Here is a 19,339-nt window from a genome sequence, read left to right on the forward strand (position 1 = left end):
ATGTTTAATTTAGTTTTGTAAGAAACCTATAAGACTTGGTGGCTTTTTTTACTGAATTCAAAGCCTGCATTTCAAAATATGTACAAATTGTAAATAATTGTGGCAGCTGTTTCAAGTTTCCCTCTGGGATTTGGGCAGCTTGGCATTTATCATCCGCTTGCCATAACCAGTCCGTCAAATTTTCCATCCCACCTGTGACATTTTCCATGGCGGGCGGGACCATTAACTAAGGGACGGCGAAGCAGATTTTGGCCATATTGCTCAATTTGTAAATATACAAATTGTACTTTGGGATTGAAAAGTAACACCTGTGTTCAAAAAGAGAGAAGAATAAACTGAATAACTATAGACCAGTCAGTCTAATGTCAATGGTAATCAAACTCTTAAAGTCCATAGTTAAGGGTAAAAGTACTGGGTTAAACAACAGCCAACAAGGTTGTTTTGAAGGCACATCATGCTCGAATAGTAAGGGCATTTTCAGAAGCGACCAAATGGATTGATATAGGTAGCACGATAGATGTGGGGATTAAATTTAGGAATGCACACTTTTGGTCTAATCACAGAACAGCTTTATCACACCCCCACCCCACCTCTCACATAAGTTGAGGTCCAAAGAGTTTGAATATTAAGCCTCAAACCTCTTCACAGAGGAGGCAAGTTCTCCAGGTTTGAGTCACTGCTGGACTTGCAGGTAGACACTTCAACTAGGCTACAGGACTGGGGTGGAGTACTGGGTAACAGTCGGTATGAGAGATCTTGGGGACTCTGGAGGAGCAATCATGTGATTGAGACGAAGGAACTGAGGTTGCAAGACTCCTGGTTAGCATGACTGTGGTTAAGGATGATCAGGGGACCTGGCTGTCGGAGGTTGGGAATCTCTGGAAGGTGAGAGAAAGTACTTATTTTCTTTTAAGTACGTAATGCTTAGGTTTGGCATTCCCCGGCTGGCTGCCCCAGGGTAAAATGAAAGCTTCAGCAGGAACCTGAAGCAGGACTTAAGTGCACTTACATATACCTAACTACTGCTTCAGAGGTCACCCTTGTTTGGCTTTATCCAAAATGGCAGACAGTGCAGTTCGTCGCAAATGTGTACAATACCACATGCCCACCAATTTAGGACCTTAGGAGACTAGGTAGCACCTGAAAAAAAGGCCCAGTTTAACCCCCTATAGCGTTTATGAAGTTTCAGAGTACTCAAAAAGTTCTTTCAAGAGACTTGACAGAATAATTCAGCCTAATTGAATAATTAAAAATGTAAAAACATGCATAGAAATGTTGTTTGAATGGGAAAGAAAGTGATGGTTAAATGGGTGTTGCTTAAACTGGGAGAAAGGTGAAAGTGATGAATCAAGAACTATTCAAAGGGAAACGTACAGCTTGAAGTTGGACATTGGGAGCACAATCTCAATGTGCTGGAAATGCAGGTGGTTTGGAGAAACAGCAATAATAGGGAAAAATATAGAGTTCAGGAAGATGCAGACAGGTTAATAGACAGATTAATTTAACATGGTAAGTGTAATATAACATTTTGGGAGAAAATATAAGGGATGGGAATATACATGCAAAGGAAAGCTGCTGAAGCCGATGAATAAGTAAAGGGCCTCAAATACACAAACCCATAAGAGGCTGAGTTAGTAAAGTCATTTAAGATCATTAGGCATTTTGGTTTTACAAATGGGGAATGAAGTGCAGGAGCAGAGAAGTAATAATGAATTGACATAAATTACTGGTCAGGTAAGTTACAGTGGTCAAATAATACTGATCCATATTAATCTTCTGCATCATTAAATCCTATTCAATTAACCACCTCAATCATATTCTCATTCCGCTTTTTAGTTTCTGGTTTCTAGAATAGTTTGTCTCTGGTCTCATTGTATCAATTATGATGCCAGAATTGCACAAAATACTCTGTAGCAAACAGTAAACCATATAACAAAATCTTAATGTCACCCATTAAACAATGAGCTAACTTAGGTCAAAGGGTCAGGTTATGGCACCCTTAGCTAAAGAGTTAAGGGAATCTAAATCTCCCAGGCCCTCCTCCTCCTTTAAAAGGATTGATGTTCGCAGAGCTCAAATATTTGTGCAGACCCCAGGCACCATGGTGCAGCTGGTGGCTCAAATGGAAGCACCCACTGTCCACTTGTACAGAATCAATGTTAGATGGCTTGCAGCACTACAACCTAGCTTGGGTATCTGGGAGATCCAACAATATCTGCAGTAAATACCCAGAAGGCCACAAGAGCAGCCTGTATTTCTTCCATGGATGCTCAGATGCCTGGGTGTCACACTGAAAAAAGAGTTCTCTCACCTGGCCTCCAAAGGACTAGAGCTGAGTGACTGACAAGCATCACCCAGAGCTTCACTAGTCTTACTGCTACGTTTAGGTCAGTGACCATAAACTTATGAATCAGTGCACACTTGCAGAAGTTCAAGGGTAATAATCTCTGGATTATTACCTGAGCCATGTGCAAATTGGCAGAGGGTACATAAGATTAGTGAAATGAATAAGTGACTCAAAGACTGATGTGGGAGAAGCGGGTTTCAGTTTGTGAGGCATTGGCATCAGTACTGGGGAAAGTGGGGGTTGTAGCTTTGGGACAGTCCACACATGAACCGTGCTAGCCCCGTGTTCTAGCAAACCATATAATTAGGAAAGTAGAGAAGGCTTTAAGTTAAACAAAGGCAGGTGAGGGATCAAGCTTGGGTAGCCAGCGTAGTCCACATCCCATGAATTAATTTTTAAAAGTAGCAAATCAAGGGGTAGAGACAAGGCAAGAGACAAAGCAGCCCGCTTGGTTGGTGTCACATCCACAAACATTCACTCCCTCCACCACCGACGCACAGTAGCAGCAGTGTGTACCATCTACAAGATGTGCTGCAGGAATTCACCAAGGCTCCTTAGACAGCACCTTCCAAACTCTCAGCCACTACCATCTAGAAGGACAAGGGCAGCAGATACATGGGAACACCATCACCTGGAAGCTACTCTCCAAGTCACTCACCATCTTGCTTGGCAATATATCACTGTTCCTTCACTGTCACTGGGTCAAAATCCTGAACTCTCTTCCGAACAGCACTGTGGGTGTACCTACACCACATGGACTGTAGCAGTTTAAGGAGGCAGCTCACCACCACCTTCAAGGGCAACTAGGGATGGGCAATAAGTGCAAGGCCCACATTCCATGAATGAATTTTTAAAAAGTAGCAAACCAAGGAGTAGAGACAAGGCAGGAAAGCAAAATATTAAAATGGGAAACAAGGGACAAAGAATATATCAGTCAGGACTAGACGTTACAAAGATAAGATGACAAGATTAAAGGCTATGTGAATGCATGTCGCATTCATAACAAAGTAAATGAATTGATAGCACACACTAAAGTAAATAAAAATGATTTGATAGCCATTATGGAGGCATGGCTGCAGGATGACAAGGACAGGGTCCTGAATATGGAGGGGTATATGACATTCCAGAAGAATAGGGAGCTAGTTAAAGATGGAGGGGTAGCACTGTTAATCAAAGAGGGCATTGGTGTAATAGTTAAAGATGATCTTGGTTCAGGAGATCAGGATGTAGAATCGGTTTGGGTGCAGATCAGGAATAGTAGGGGAAGGAAGTCACTAGAGGGAGTGGTCTACAGGTCCCCTAACAGTAACCTTAACGTAGGACAAAGTTTACAAGAAGAAATATTGGGTGCATGAGATAAAGGGATGGCAATAATCATGGGTGACTTTAATCTACACAAGCTGGAAAAATCAGATTGGTAGCAGCAGCCTGGATGAGTTCATAGAATGCTTTTGAGGTAGTTTTAGACCAGCACATTCTGGAACCAGAGAGCAGGTTATATTAGGCTTGGTATCGTGTAATGTGATAGGATTAATTAATAGTGTCAGAGTAAAGGCACCCCCTGGGTAGCAACGACCACAATATGATTGAATATTACATCCAGTTTGAAAGAGAGAAGAGTGGGTCTAAGGTAGTATTTTAAACTTAAAAAAGAACAACTACATGGGCATGAGAGCTGAGCTAGCTGAAGTGAACTGGGATACCAGGCAAGGGGATAGATCAATAGAGATGCAGTGGCAGACATTTAAAAGGAGTATTTCAGAATACTTAGAATAAATATATTCCTACAATAAAGAAATATTCTAAAGAAAGGAACCACTATCCTTGGTGAACTAAAGATGATAAGGAAAGCATCAAGCTTAAGGAAAAAGCATAGAACTGGGCAAAGGTGAGTGGCAGACTAGATGATTGGTCAGAATATAAAGAATGACAGAGAATGACTAAAAGGTTAATCAGGAAAAAGAAACTAGTATAAGAGGAAGCAAGCTAGAAACATAAAAACGGGGTAGCAAGTTTCTACAGGTATTTTAAAAAGGAAAAGAGTAAAGTGAGTGATGGTCACTAGAGAGTGAGGATGGGGAGTTAATAGTAGATAATAAGGAAATGGCGAATGAAATGAACAAACATTTTGCTTCTGCCTTCACTATAAAAGCATACAAAAAGCTTCCAGTAGTAGCTGGAAGAGAGAGGAACTGGGTGAATTTACATTCACGAGATAAGTGGCACAGAGCAAACTGATGGAGCTGCAGGCTGACAAGTCTGTGTCCTGATGGACTTCATCTTAGGGTCTTAAAAGAGATGGCAAATGAGGTAGTAGCTGCATTGGTGATAATTTTCCAAAATTCACTAGATTCTGGAAAGGTTCCATCAGACTGGAAACTAGCAAATATAATCCCTCTATTCAAGAAGGGAGAGAGGCAGAAACTGGAAACTACAGGACAATTAGCTTGATGTCTGTCGTGGGGAAGGTGTTAGAATCAATCATTAAGGAGGTTATAACTGGGCACTTAGAGAAACTCAAGAAAATCGGGAACAGTCAGCATGGTTTTGTGAAAGTGAAAACATGATTAACCAACTTATTGGAGTTCTTTGAAGGAGAAATGTGCACTGTGGATAAAGGAGAGCCTGTAGACATACTGTACTTGGATTTCCAAAAGGCATTTGATAAGATGCCACATCAAAGGTTTTTGCAGAAAATAAAAGCTCATGGTGTAGGGGGTAATATATTAGCCTGGATAGAAGATTGGCTGACTGGCAGAAAACTGTAGACATAAGTGGGTCTTTTTCTGATTGGCAGGGTGTGACTAGTGGAGTCCCACAGAGGTCTGTGCTGGGACCTCAACTTGTCACAAATTATATCAATGACTTGGATGAGGGGAGTGAAGATATAGTAGCTAAATTTGCAGATGACACAAAGATAGGTAGGAAAGTATGTTGTGAAGAGGACATGAAGAGATTGCAGATAGATATAGATACATTGAATGAGTGGGTAAAAAACTGATAGATGGAGTATAATGTGAGAAAACGTGAAATTGTTCACTTTGGCAGGAAGAATAATACAGCAGCATATTACTTCAGAGAACGACTGCAGAATTCCAAGGTGCAGAGAGATTTAGGTGTTCTAGTGCAGAAACCTTTGGTCCAGCAGCTGTGAAGGAAGGATGATGGAGTTCTGGGTCAGGATGGTGAGAGAGAGAGCAAGAGAGAACACAAAAAGTTAGTATGCAGGTCCAGCAAGTAATTAAGGTGGCTAATGGAATGCTATCCTTTAGTATGAGAGAAATTGAACATAAAAGGAAGGATGTTATGCTTCACTTACATAGGGCATTGGGGAGACCACATCTCAAATATTGTGTGCAGTTTTGGTCAACTTATTTAAGGAAGGATGCAAATACACTGGAAACTGTTCACGAGATTGATAGCTGGAATCAGCAGATTGTACAATGAGGAAAGGTTGGACAGACTGGGTTTGGTTCCACTGGAGTTTAGAAGATTGAAGTATTTAAGATCCTGAATGGTATTGACAAAGTAGGCGTGGAAAGGATGTTTCCTCTTGTGGGTGATCCAGAACTGGGGGACACAGTTTTAAAATTAGGGGTCGCCTTTTTAGGACAGAGATGAAGAGAAATTTTTTCCAAGATGTACGACTTTGGAACTCTCTGCCTCTGAAGGTGGGGTCATTGAATATTTTTTTAAGGCGGAGGTAGATAGATTCTTGTTAGGCAAGGGAATAAAAAGGTTATTGGAGGTATATGTGAATGTAGAATTTGAAACAAATGGGTCAGCCATGATTTTACTGAATGGTGGAGCAGGCTCAAGGGGCCAAATGGCCTACTCCCACTCCTATTTAGTACGTTCGTACATTTGTATCAATCTCAGGAAGGCAGCACATTCATGTAGCCCTAAAGCTCTATCAAACTTGTGTTCATGAAACTCTTTGTGAATGTGCAGTCATATCTGAGGGAGAGGATCAGCCACCTGGAGTAATTCAGGATGCACTTCACCTGCAAAGGGTGGCCTGAGGATGCCATGCCTGGACAGTGGCCAGGTCAAGCACTTTGCATTGGCCTCCTGGCTTGGAGATGGAGGGAAATGAGTCAAGGGAAGCCCAGAAGGAGAAAACAATTCAAAATGGTCAAATCCCAGGAAACAAAAATAAAATCAGTAATACTAACACCAGGAATTCTGGGGTTCCATTGAGAGGTATACAAGCCCAGTTCGGACAAATTTTACTGGAATCCTTCTTTTTCAAGCTTTACTGATATTTCCTTTAGGGAGGTTAAAATGAATTCTCAAATCTATTTATTGACAGATACAAAGAGGAGTGGAGAACGCAGGCTACCCGACCACCAGTGTATAGAAGACACTGCTCAGAAGTGGAGATGAGTGAAAGACAATGCCACAGGCACCTTCACTTGTCCAGGGATGTGGTTGATCACATTTTCCACAGCGTGTCCCGGGTCACTGTTTGCTGCATCCTGCAGAACCTTGCACTGCCAGGGTTTTTGTGGCGGGGGGGGGGCGATGCACATGAAGAGGTCACTACACAGGAACCGTGAGGAAGATGTCTCTGTGACAACCTGATAGCTACAAGATTCCAGGAGTGTTGTCGCTGGACTAGTAATCCAGCTCTGCTCTGGGGGCCTGGGTTTGAATCCTGCCATGGCAGAATCCCACCATGGTGGAATTTGAATTCAACAAAAGTCTGGAATTAAAAGTCCAATGACGACCATGAAACCATTCTTGATTGTTGTAAAAGTCCATCTGGTTCACTAATGCCCTTTAGGGAAGGAAATCTGACGTCCTTACCCGGTCTGGCCGACATGTGACTCCAGACCCACGGTAATGTAGTTAACTCTTAAATGCCCCCTGATAGGGCCTAGCAAGCCACTCAGTTGTTACAAACCACTACAAAGACACAAAAAAGGAATGAAACCGGATGGACCACCTGGCATTGACCTAGGCACCGGAAACGACAACTGCAATCTCAGCCCTGTCGACCCTGCAAAGTCCTCCTTACTAACATCTGGGGGCTGGTGCCAAAATTGGGAGAGCTGTCTCACAGACTAGTCAAACAACAGCCTGACAATCATCCTCATGAAATCATACCTTACAGATAACGTCCCAGACACCACCATCACCATCCATGTGTACATCCTGTCCCACCCGCAGGACAGGCCCAGCAGACGTGGTGCCACAGTGGTATACAGTCAGGAGGGCGTTGCCTGGGAGTTCTCAACATTGACTCTGGACCCCATGGCATCATGGCAAACACAGGCAAGGGAACCTCCTGCTGATTATCATGTACCACCCTCCCTCAGCTGATGAATCAGTGCTCCTCCATGTTGAACACCACTTGGAGGAAGCACTGAGGGTGGCAATGGAACAGAATGTTCTCTGGGTGGGGGACTTCAATGTCCATCACCAAAAGTGGCTCGGTAGCACCACTACTGACCGAGCCCTAAATGCACATAGCTGCACGACTGGGTCTGTGGCAAGTGGTGAGGGAACCAAGAGGGAAAAAACATACTTGACCTCATCCTCACCAACCTGCCTGCCGCAGATGCATCTGTCCATGACAGCGTCGGTAGGAGTGACCACCGCACAGTCCTTGTGGAGATGAAGTCCCGCCTTCACATTGAGGATACCCTCCATCGTGTTGTGTGGCACTGCCACCTTGTGAAATGGCATAGATTTCAAACAGATCTAGCAACTCAAGACTGGGCATCCATGAGGCACTGTGGGCCATCTGCAGCAGCAGAATTGTACTCAAACACAATCTGCAACCTCATGGCACGGCATATCCCCCACTCTACCATTACCATCAAGCCAAGGGATCAACGCTGGTTCAATGAAGAGTGCAGGAGGGCATGCCAGGAGCAGCAACAAGCATATCTAAAAATGAAGTGTCAACCTGGTGAAGCTATAAAACAGGCCAAACAGCATCAGCAGCAAGTGATAGACAGAGCTAAGCAATCCCACGACCACTGGATCAGATCTAAGCTCTGCAGTCCTGCCACATCCATTCGTGAATGACGGTGGACAATTAAACAACTCACTGAAGGAGGAGGCTCCACAGGTATCCCCATCCTCAATGATGGGGGAGCCCAGCACCGCAGTGCAAAAGATAAGTCTGAAGCATTCACAGCAATCTTCAGCCAGAAATGCCAACTGGATGATCCATCTCAGCCTCCTCCGGAGGTCCCCAGCATCACAGATGCCAGTCTTCAGCCAATGCGATTCACTCCAAGCGATATCAAGAAACGGCTGAAGGCACTGGATACTGCAAAAGCTATGGGCCCTGAACATTCCGGCAATAGTATGGAAGACGTGCTCCAGAACTTGCCGCACCCTTAGCCAAGCTGTTCCAGTACAGCTACAACACTGGCATCTACCCGGCTATGTGGAAAATTGTCGAGGTATGTCCCATACACTAAAAGCAGGACAAATCCAACCGGGCCTATTACCACCCCATCAGTCTACTTTCCATCATCAATAAAGTAATGGAAGGAGTCATCAACAGTGCTATCAAGCGGCACTTGCTTAACACCTGCTCACTGATGCCCAGTTTGGGTTCTGCCAGGGCCACTCAGCTCCTGACCTCATTACAGCTTTGGCTCAAACATGGACAAAAAAAAGAGCTGAATTCCCAAGGTGAGGTGAGAGTGGCTGCCCTGGACATCAAGGCAGCATTTGACCGAGTGTGGCATCAAGGAGCCCTAGCAAAACTGGAATCAATGAGAATTAGGGGAAAACTCTCCACTGTTTGGAGTCATATCTAGCACAAAGGAAGATGGTTGTGGCTGTTGGAGGTCAGTCATCTCAGCTCCAGGACATCACTGCAGGAGTTCCTCAGGGTAATGTTCTAGGCCCAACCATCTTCAGCTGCTTCATCAATGACCTTCCTTCCATCATCAGGTCAGAAGTAGGGATGTTCGCTGATGATTGCACAACGTTCTGCACAATGTTCAGCACCATTCATGGCTCCTCAGATACTGAAGCAATCCATGTCCAAATGCAGCAAAACCAGGACAATTTCCAGGCTTGGGCTGACAAGTGGCAAGTAACATTCGCGCCACACAAGTGCCAGGCAATGACCATCTCCAACCATCCCCTCTTGATGCTTAGTGGCATTACCATCACTGAATCCCCCACTATCAACATCCTGGGGGTTACCGTTGACCAGAAACTGAACTATCCACATAAATACTGTGGCTACAAGCGCAAGTCAGAGGCTAGGAATCGTGAGACGAGTAACTCACCTCCCGACTCCCCAGCGCCTGTCCACCATCTACGAGGTACAAGTCAGGAATGTGATGGAATACTCTCCACTTGCCTGGATAAGTGCAGCTCCTACAACACTGCTTGACGCCAGCCAAGACAAAGCAGCCTGCTTGACTGGCACCACAAACAAACATTCACTCCCTCCACCACCGATGCACAGTAGCAACAGTGTATGCCATATACAAGATACACTGCAGAAATTCACTAAGGCTCCTCAGACAGCACCTTCCAAACCCATGACCACTACCACCAAGAAGGACAAGGGCAGCAGATAGATGGGAATACCGCCACCGGAAGTTCCCCTTCAAGCCACTCACCATCCTGACTTGGAAAAATATCGCCATTCCTTCCCTAACTCTGGGTCAAAATCCTGTAACTCCCATCCTAACAGCACTGTGGGTGTACCTACACCACATGGACTGCAGTGGTTCAAGAAGACAGCTCACCACCACCTTCTCAAAGGCAACTAGGGGTGGGCAATGAATGCTGGCCTAACCAGCGAACCCCACATCCCATGAACGAGTAAAAAAAAACCTGAGAAATTCTCTCAAAAGTTCAATGTTCTCAATGATTGTGGAAGTATCAGTACTTACCATTTACTCTAATTATGGAATCATCCTTGGAAAGCTTTAAACCACAGTTAACTGAGTAGCCTTGGCAACATATGGCCGCTCTGTAACCTGAACAGTACTCCCTTCTCACACACCCTTAGGCAACTTTACATAGTACAGTACTTTTACCCATGTTCTCCCCAAGTCAGTGTACATAGCAGCTGGAACTCCAAATTATCTAGGGATGCATGTCAGTCTGACACCTGCTCAATAAGGCAGCCTGACCACTCTTAGGTATTACCAGATGGATGGCTCAACAGTGAGCAGCATATGTCCCATCACCAGCTCTCCTCAATGCAGAAAGTTGAGGCATGATCTTGCTAATGCCCCCAATCATCATTCGCACACCATGAAGCAGTAACCATTAACATCTAGACCATGGAGTAAAGATTTGAGGTTTATTTGCATTGTACTCACTGAGAATGCCTCACCAGGACAATGAATGGTTGCACCTCAAACCAATGTAGAATTCATTGCATGACAGGGCTCTCATTAACTTAGAATATATAGGCAGGAATGGCCTTATGAGCTGCACTATCTCAAGGAATGTGATGCCCTCAATGTGATGCAAATCCAATTTTTTTAAGGCCTCTGCAGGGAACAATTACACACAGGCTGTTGCATTGATAATGGCTGCTCAAGGTTTCACCCTAATGCAAAGGTCATCTAGGACAGAGGCTTGTCAGGTTTTTGATTATTGCAGCAGATCATTCATCCATTTCCTGCATTGCATTGTGACCTGTGGGCACTAAACACACAGACGACCTCCTCTCAGGCCAGTGTGGCCAGGTGGGAGCGCCTGCTGCTCCCATTCCTCAGAAAAAGAAGAGCTCCGCCTTTCTTGGATGGCCTGGAGGAGAAGCCCCAGGGAGGATTCGCTGAAATGCAGGGCCAAAGACTGTGTTTGAGCGCCATCCTGGAGGAGTTGTCTGGTGCACCTGGCCTGCAGTGAATGAATGTCTGTCCGCGTGCCCTTTAAATATGTCCCCAGGACATTCAACCCCATGAGGTCATGGTGGGCAGGTGACTCCCTGCCCACCCAAAGATTCACCAAGCTCCTTGCGGATGCATTATCAATGAGCTGAAAAGCTGTAGATTGTGCATGTTCAGCCATCCCACTGCCCAGCAGGAATCATGCTAAATCCGGTGACAGGCGGGAACTTCAGCTCCAGAACAAAAGATCCCTCCCCTCAGCTCTGCAATTCTGTCTAGCCTCTGCTTGAAGCTTCCAAATCATTGGTGTCTTGTGATCTACGTGGGACAGAGCTCACCACCACACCACAAAGATATTTCTGAAGCCCCCTTTTATATCTCTCCCTAAGCAGCCAAATTGATTTAACAACCTGTTGAATGAAGCGATTGTATTTCTGATATATTTCTTAGTTTCAAAACAAGAGGATGTGAAGATCAGCAAAATAGCCTCTGCTTCAGATAGCCCAATGTAACCGATGCAATAGCGTCCCAGATATATGGGAATGACTCCTCCATCTTTTCTTGTGTCTCTGAAATCCTAACAAAGACTGCAATAATGCTTCACGTTCAATCTTCTAAAAGCCAGGGATCAAGATTCCCGACTTCAGCAGCTGTAGATGAAGGTAACATTGCCTTTCAGCAATCTACTTCCTGTTCTTCTACCACAACTACCCTGTTCAGTACATTTCCCAGTGAAATGGCTGATTACCTGGATCCCCTAAACATGACATAAGCCACAGTGCTAGGTGTCTGGAGACTGCTCCCAAGGGGCCCATTTGCCTTTCCCATGCTTTTCTTGCAAGTACAGAGAACAACAACATTTGGAGAGAGATTCTGTTGGACTCTCAACAACTACTGAGGGCAGGTCACTGATATGCTGCATCAAATAATTCTCTGTATAAATGACAGTGACTCTGATTGAAAGAATGAGCAAGTAAAATATTATTTTACACAATCCATGCACAGGGACATCCTCTTGCTTCTGCCCTCCAGAATATTGTGATGGCCTTGGAATTTCAGACCTCCCTCTTCAAGTGATGCAGGATCTTGTCACTGGTCCACATCCAATTGTGATTGTTCCCCTCCGATTGTGTGCAGTCATTTCTTGCAGGAATGACCTTCCTTCATTACCACATGGGCGAGCAATGTACGATGGTGAACATTAGCAATGCTGCCACGCAAAGCATTTGGAACACGCAGGAGGTCTGATTGAATAATATCCTGCTGACGTTCTTTCAACAAGAACAATTGTGGGGCAAAGTAAATGGTAGATCAAAGATATAAAAGTACAGTGATCAAATTTTGTATCATAGATGAACCTAATGGGGACAATGTATCTCTGTAAGTATATGTAGATCAGAGTCTGTCCTTGCCTCTCCTGGTGATACTGTTGAACTTCTACAGCCAAGCCATAGTGACTCAGATTAGTGCACTCTGCCCCTGTTACCGTGACACCTTTCCACCGTGATGTGGAATGAAGAGTTCTTGTACTCTACTTCCTAAAACAACAATTTGATGCTTTTGTCCTCAAGGTTAGGGTATTTATTTATTCCATTATTGCAGACATTGGGTTACCAAGCATGAGGCTACCTCTGTAAAACAGTTCCCACCTTTATTAAAAGCTGCAACTCTAATTCCAGAGCCAAGGCAGCAACTCTTCACTCCCTGAAAATCAGCAGTATTTTTTCCTGTTAACTCTAGAAATGCCACTCCCTGGAGTTATTACACCATGCAAACCTAAAGCATGACCAACAAATTCCAGAGCTCACCAATAAAAGCAATTTCAACACTGCTGCTGCAGCCCCAACCTTCCACTCCTGACTAAAAACAGAGCTGTTACTTACCATTTTTGTCAAAAACAAGTGAACTATTTTTGAAAGTTTCTCAGAAACAGAATTATTAGAATCAGCTTCACTTTGCTGATAGATGGTCAATATTTTAATCAGTAAGAGCAGACAGAAATAAATAGTAACAAACAGAGAAAGCATAGTAGTGAGAGCAAGTGTGAGATAGGAAGAGGGAGAGAGGGAGAGAGAGAATGGCCAAATACAAAAGGACAGATACACTCTTTCACTTGCTTTGTGTAAGAGCAAGAATCAAAAGATAGACATCCAGGAACTAATCACAAAATACTAAAATTCAAAGAAGAGGTGTCTCTTAGAAATTTATAAGCCAGTACTGCCAGACCAGATTGTTCAAATCAATGCTGTCAGGCACATACCTTCTCCCTGCCCCTCAGCTGACAGGCCCAGAGAGAGAGAGAGAAGTGAGCCCAGTCCCACATCACATTCTGTCAAACCTCAGCTTCCCCCTCCAGAGGAACACAAGACCACAGGACCCTCTTTCAAGCTGCCAACCCCTCACACCCCTACTCCAGTGTTGCCAAACTCCAGAATTCTCAGCTCCATGTGTCTTATCTGAGAACCATTTCCTCACACCACTGAAGCCCAAGATCAGCACCTACTGCTAAATATCCCTTATATAACTTCAAGCAGACACATTTTGCTGTGTATCAGCTTCAAAACAGGCAAGGAATAAATATTGTATATATTACTTTACACAGGTAAATATAAAGGCCACTCATTTATGTTAGGAAGATACAAAATAGGAGCAATAGGCCATATGGCCCATGGAGCCTGCTCTGCCATTCAATGTGATCTTGGGCTCCAACTTCATTTTACTGCCTATTCCCCATATCCCTTGATTCCCTGCTACAAAAAATGTCTGTCTCAGCCTTAAATATATTCAATGATGGAGCATCCACAACACTGTGCTAGAGAATTCCAATGATTCATAACTCTTGATTGAAGAAAGAGCTCCTCATCTCAGTCCTAAACGATTGTCCCCTTATTCTGAGACTGTACTCCCCATGTTCTAGATCTCCCAACCTGGGGAAACAATCTCTCAGCATCTACCTTGTCAATCCCCTTCAGAATATTGTATGTTTCAATGAGATCACCTCTCATTTTCCTAAAATCCAGAGAGTATAGGCCCAATTTACTCAGCCTCTCATCATAGGACAACCCTCATCCCAGAAACCAATCTAGTGCTGTACCACTTCCAAGGTAGCTATATCCTTCCTTAAATATGGAGATGAAAATTGCACACAGTACTCCAGGTGTGGTCTCATCAAAGCCCTATACAATTACAGCAAGACATCCTTATTCTTGTACTCCAGTCCCTTCGCAATAAAGGCCAACATTCCATTTGCCTTTCTATTTGCTTGCTGTAGCTGCATGTTTTGTTTTCCTTGTATCAGTATACCCAAGTCTCTCTGAACATCAACATTTACAAGTTTCATGCATTCTAAAAAAGAATTCTGCATTTCTATTTTTATGGCCAAAGTGAATAACCTCATATTATACTCCCCCTGCCAACTTGTGGCCCACTCACTTAACCTGTCTAGGTCCCTTTGTAGCCTCTTTGTATTCTCCTCACAGCTTGTTTTTTTCAGAATACTGGACAGTACTGGAATTTGATCCCCAAATAGATTCCCAATAGAAACTGACTTATTCTGTTGCTATAAAAAGGTGGATCAGATCTTACGGTCAACACAGCACAACAGCCCTATTGTTACAAAATCAGGGTCAGAGAGCAATGCCATGAGAGATGTTAATAATATGTAAATTATTTTCTGTAGCGTGCAGACTTATTGTAAGCATCATATTTAGCTACAAAATGAAGTGATTGTAACATTGGGGGAGGTAGTGGCGTGATGGTCTTGTGACTGGGCTAGTAATCCAGAGAAATGCTCTGGGGACCCCACAGATGATGAAATCTGAATTCAATAAAAATCTGGAATTAAAAGTTTATTGATGACCACCGTCTATTGTCGCAAAAATCCATCCGGTTCACTAATGCCCTTTAGGGAAAGAAATCTGCTGTCCTTACCTGGTCTGGCCTACGTGTACGTGTACTCCAGACCCACAGCAATGTGGTTGACTCTTAAAATGCCCTCTGAAATGGCTTAGCAAGCCATTTAGTTGTATCAAACTGCTAAAAAGTCTAAAAGGAATGAAATTGAACAGACCACCCAGCATCAAAAACGACAATGGCAAACTTAGCCCTGTCAACCCTGTAAAGTCCTCCTTACTAACATCTGGGGGTTAGCACAAAAATTGGGACAGCTGTCTCAGAATAGTAAATCAACAGCCTGACATTGCCTTTAAAGGTATAATGCCTGAGTACAACTATATCCTAGGTACCACCATCACCATCCCTGGTTATGTCCTGTCCCACCAGCAGGACAGACCTAGCAGAGATGGTGGCATATTGGTAACAGTTGGGCAGGAGTTGCCCTGGGAGCCCTCAACATTGACTCTAGATGCCATAAAGTCTCATGGTATCAAGTCAAACATGGGCAAGGAAACCTCGTGATAATTACAACATATCACCACCCCAACACCACCGCCTCAGTTGATGAATCAGTACTCCTCCACTTGGAGGGGCACTGAGGCTGGCAAGGATACAGAATGTACTCTGGGTGGGGGACTTCAATATCCATCACCCAAGAGTAGCTTGGTAGCACCAATACAGACCAAGCTGGCCGAATCCTAAAAGGACACAGCTACTAGACTGGGTCTGCGTCAGGTGGAGAGGGAAAAACATACTTCATCTCATCCTTGCCAACCTGCCTGCCGCAGACGTATATTGGTAGGAGTGATCACTGCACAGTCCTTGAGAAGACGATGTCCTATCTTCGCATTGAGGAAACCCTCCATCATGTAGTGTGGCACTCCCACCGTGTTAAAGATTTCAAACAGATCTAGCAGCTCGAGACGGCGCAACCATGAGGTGCTGTGGGCCATCAGCAGAATTGTACTCAAGCACAATCTGTAACCTCATGGCCCGGCATATCCCCCACTCTGCCTTTACCACCAAGCCAGGGGATCAACCCTGGTTCAATGAAGAGTTAAGAAGGGCATGCCAGGAGCAGCACCAGGCATACCTAAAAAATGAGGTGTCAACCTGGTGAAGCTACAACACAAGACTGTGTGTGCCAAACAGCACAAACAGCAAGTGATAGACAGAGCTAAGTGATTCCAGAACCAGATCAGATCTAAGCTCTGCAGTCCTGCCACATCCAGTCGTGAATGGTGGTGGACAATTAAGCAACTCACTGGAGGAGGTTGCTCCACAAATACCTCCATCCTCAATGATGGAGGAGCCCAGCACATCAGCGCAAAAGATAAAGCTGAAGCATTTGCAAGAACCTACAGCCAGAAGTGCCAAGTGGATGGTCCATCTCGGCCTCCTCCGGAGTCCCCAGCATCACAGATGCCAGTCTTCAGCCTATTCAATTCACTCCACGTGATATCAAAAAGCAGCCCTAAGCACTGGATATTGAAAACACTATGGGCCCTGATAATATTCCAGCAATAGTACTGAAGACATGCCCCCGGACTTGCCACACCCCTAGCCAAGCTGTTGACCACAACACTGGCGTCTACCCAGCAACATGGAAAATTGCCCAGGTATGTCCCGTACACAAAAAGCAGGACAAATCCAACCTGGCCAATTACCTCCCCAATCAATCTACTCTCCATCATCAGTAAAATAATAGAAGGCGTCATCAACAGTGCTATCAAGCAGCACTTGCTTAGCAATAACCTGCTCATTGACACTCAGTTTGGGTTCCGCTCCTGAGCTCATTACAGCATTAGCTCAAACATGGGCAAAAGTGCTGAACTCCAGTGGTGAGGTGAGTGACTGCCCTTGACATCAAAGCAGTATTTGACCAAGTGTGGCACCAAGGAACCATAACAAAAATCAAGTCAATGGGAATCAAAGGAAAACTCTCTGCTGGGTGGAGTCATGCTAACACAAAAGGAAGACAGCTGTGGTTGTTGGAGGTCAATCATCTCTGCTCCAGGACATCACTGGAGTTCCTCAGGGTAGTGTCTGAGGCCAAAACATTTTCAGCTACTTCAATCAATGACCTTCCTTCCATCATAAGGTCTGAAGTGGGGATGTTCACTGATGGTTGCACAACGTTCAGCACCATTCACAACTTCAGATACTGAAACAGTCCATGTCCAAATGCAGCAAGGCCTGGACAATATCCAGGCTTGGGCTGACAAGTAGCAAGTAACACTCATGCCACACAAGTGTCAGGCAATGACCATCTCCAACAAGAGAGAATCTAAACATCGCCCCTTGACATTCAATGGTATTACCATCGCCAAATCCCTCACTATCAACATCCTGGGGGGGTTACCATTGACCAGAAATTGAACTGGACTAGCCATATGAATACTGTGACTACAAGAGCAGGTCAGAGTTTAGGAACCCTGCAGCAAGTAACATCTGCTGATTTACCAAAGCCTGTCCACCATCTACAAGGCACAAGTCAGGAGTGTGATGCAATACTCTCCACTTGCCTGGATGAGTGCAGCTCCAACAACGTACCAGAAGTTTGACACCATCCAGGATAAAGCAGCCCGCTTGATTGGCACCCCTCCACAAATATTCACTCCCTCCACCACCAACACAAAGTGACAGCAGTGTGTGCCATCTACAAGATGCACTGCAGGAACTCACCAAGGCTCCTTAGGTAGCACCTTCCAAACCCATGACCACTACCATCTGGAAGGACAAGGGCAGCAGACACATGGGAACACCACCACCTGGAAGTTCCCCTCCAGGTCACTCACCATCCTGGCTTGGAAATATATCGACATTCCTTCACTGTCGCTGGGTCAAAATCCTGGAGCTCCCTCCCTAACAGCACTGTGGGTGTACCTAGACCACATGAACTGTAGTTGTTCAAGGCGGCAGCTCACCACCACCTTCAAGAGAAATTATGGATGGACAATAAATGCTGGCCTAGCCAGCAATGCCCACATCCCATGAATGAATATAAAAAACACACACACTTAGGAGGACTGCTGCGACAACTGCTGCAAGACCTGATATAACATGGTTTTGTTCACTGTAGCTGGAATTGACCTTTCTTAGCCTCAAGAGATTCTTGGACCATTGATGTGTATATAGAAATAACAACAGACCTCTCCTTTGACAATCAGTAAGTCACAGTGTCAACTCCATCCAGCACATGGTTTGTGGCTGTTTGTCTTGGAATGCAAGAGACAAAATAATTTATTTTTGGGTGCATTGTATTGAAAGAAAATTCTGCTGCTATGCACTCTCTGAAGTGAATATTAAAGGAGTGAAGATCAGAGGTAGGACAACACAATAGCCTTAGTTCTCTGATGCATTCCCCCTTCTGAGTGCAGCTTCATGCTCGGAACTCAGGAACAGAGAATTTATCCTTATCTTCAGAATGAAAAGAGCCCCTATCGCTTAGCATAGCAGCCCTGTAACTAGCTGTTGAAGAGATTAAGTATCAAAATTGAATTTAAGTTCATTAAAACATTTTTAAACAGTACCTTAGCTTCTCCTGACCTGGGAGAAGTTCCACCTCATTTGACATTGATCCTTTAATCTGCGTATTTCTGAGCTGAAAGCATAAATTGACCATTTAGAATTGAAAGTAATGTCCTGAATTACAATATATAATAGTCAACTCTTCACATCTCTTCATTTGAGAAATTGGATACCATTTCTTGCCATCACTTTTAGTTCTTCAGCGCTAAAGAGGTAAACACACCCTTAGGGTTTGATGGTGATAAGGGGTCACCTTTCTCAGAGAGGCAGGGGAAGAGCCAGGCTTAGGAGGAGCTTTCTTTTTCTTTCTTGTTTCTGAAAACCCTTGGACACAATTCCATGGGCCTCTGGTACCTCATCCAAGCAGCCACTAATTCAATGTAAACTTTGTTCACATGTACCATTGGAATACTGTAGCAATGAGAGCATCTCAGCCAAGTCCAATCCAAATCTTGGCCAGCCAGAGTTGCTGACTAGTGATCAGCAGAGCAAGCCTTGGTCTATTCATCCCCTCCTTGACCCCAATGGTGAGGCCAATAGCTGTGCCTAAACCATCAATAAAAGAGAGATCAAGATTCAAGGAATGATTGACTTATTCAGCTTAACCGACAAAGCCATTGGACTAGCCTAGAGGCAAGATATTTAAATCATGACTGAAGGCTTCTGTAATGAGGTAACGGATTCACTTCAGGGGTAATTTTAAGCTAACTCATCCAAAGGAAAATTAACCTGATCAGAG

At 44.4% G+C, this 19,339-nt stretch overlaps 1 protein-coding gene across 1 annotated transcript in view; it reads right to left on the minus strand.

Moving 5' to 3' along the window:
- The window catches only part of LOC121287955, a 387,185-nt gene that overhangs the window by 361,935 nt on the left and 5,911 nt on the right, over positions 1–19,339 (minus strand). The window contains exon 4 of the mRNA XM_041206118.1: positions 18,603–18,673. Within this exon, the coding sequence (XP_041062052.1) occupies positions 18,603–18,673 (71 nt within the window). The remainder of the gene's footprint in view (positions 1–18,602; positions 18,674–19,339) is intronic.

This window comes from Carcharodon carcharias, chromosome 15 (genome assembly GCF_017639515.1).
Source record: "Carcharodon carcharias isolate sCarCar2 chromosome 15, sCarCar2.pri, whole genome shotgun sequence".
In the NCBI taxonomy this organism is placed as follows: Eukaryota; Metazoa; Chordata; class Chondrichthyes; order Lamniformes; family Lamnidae; genus Carcharodon; species Carcharodon carcharias.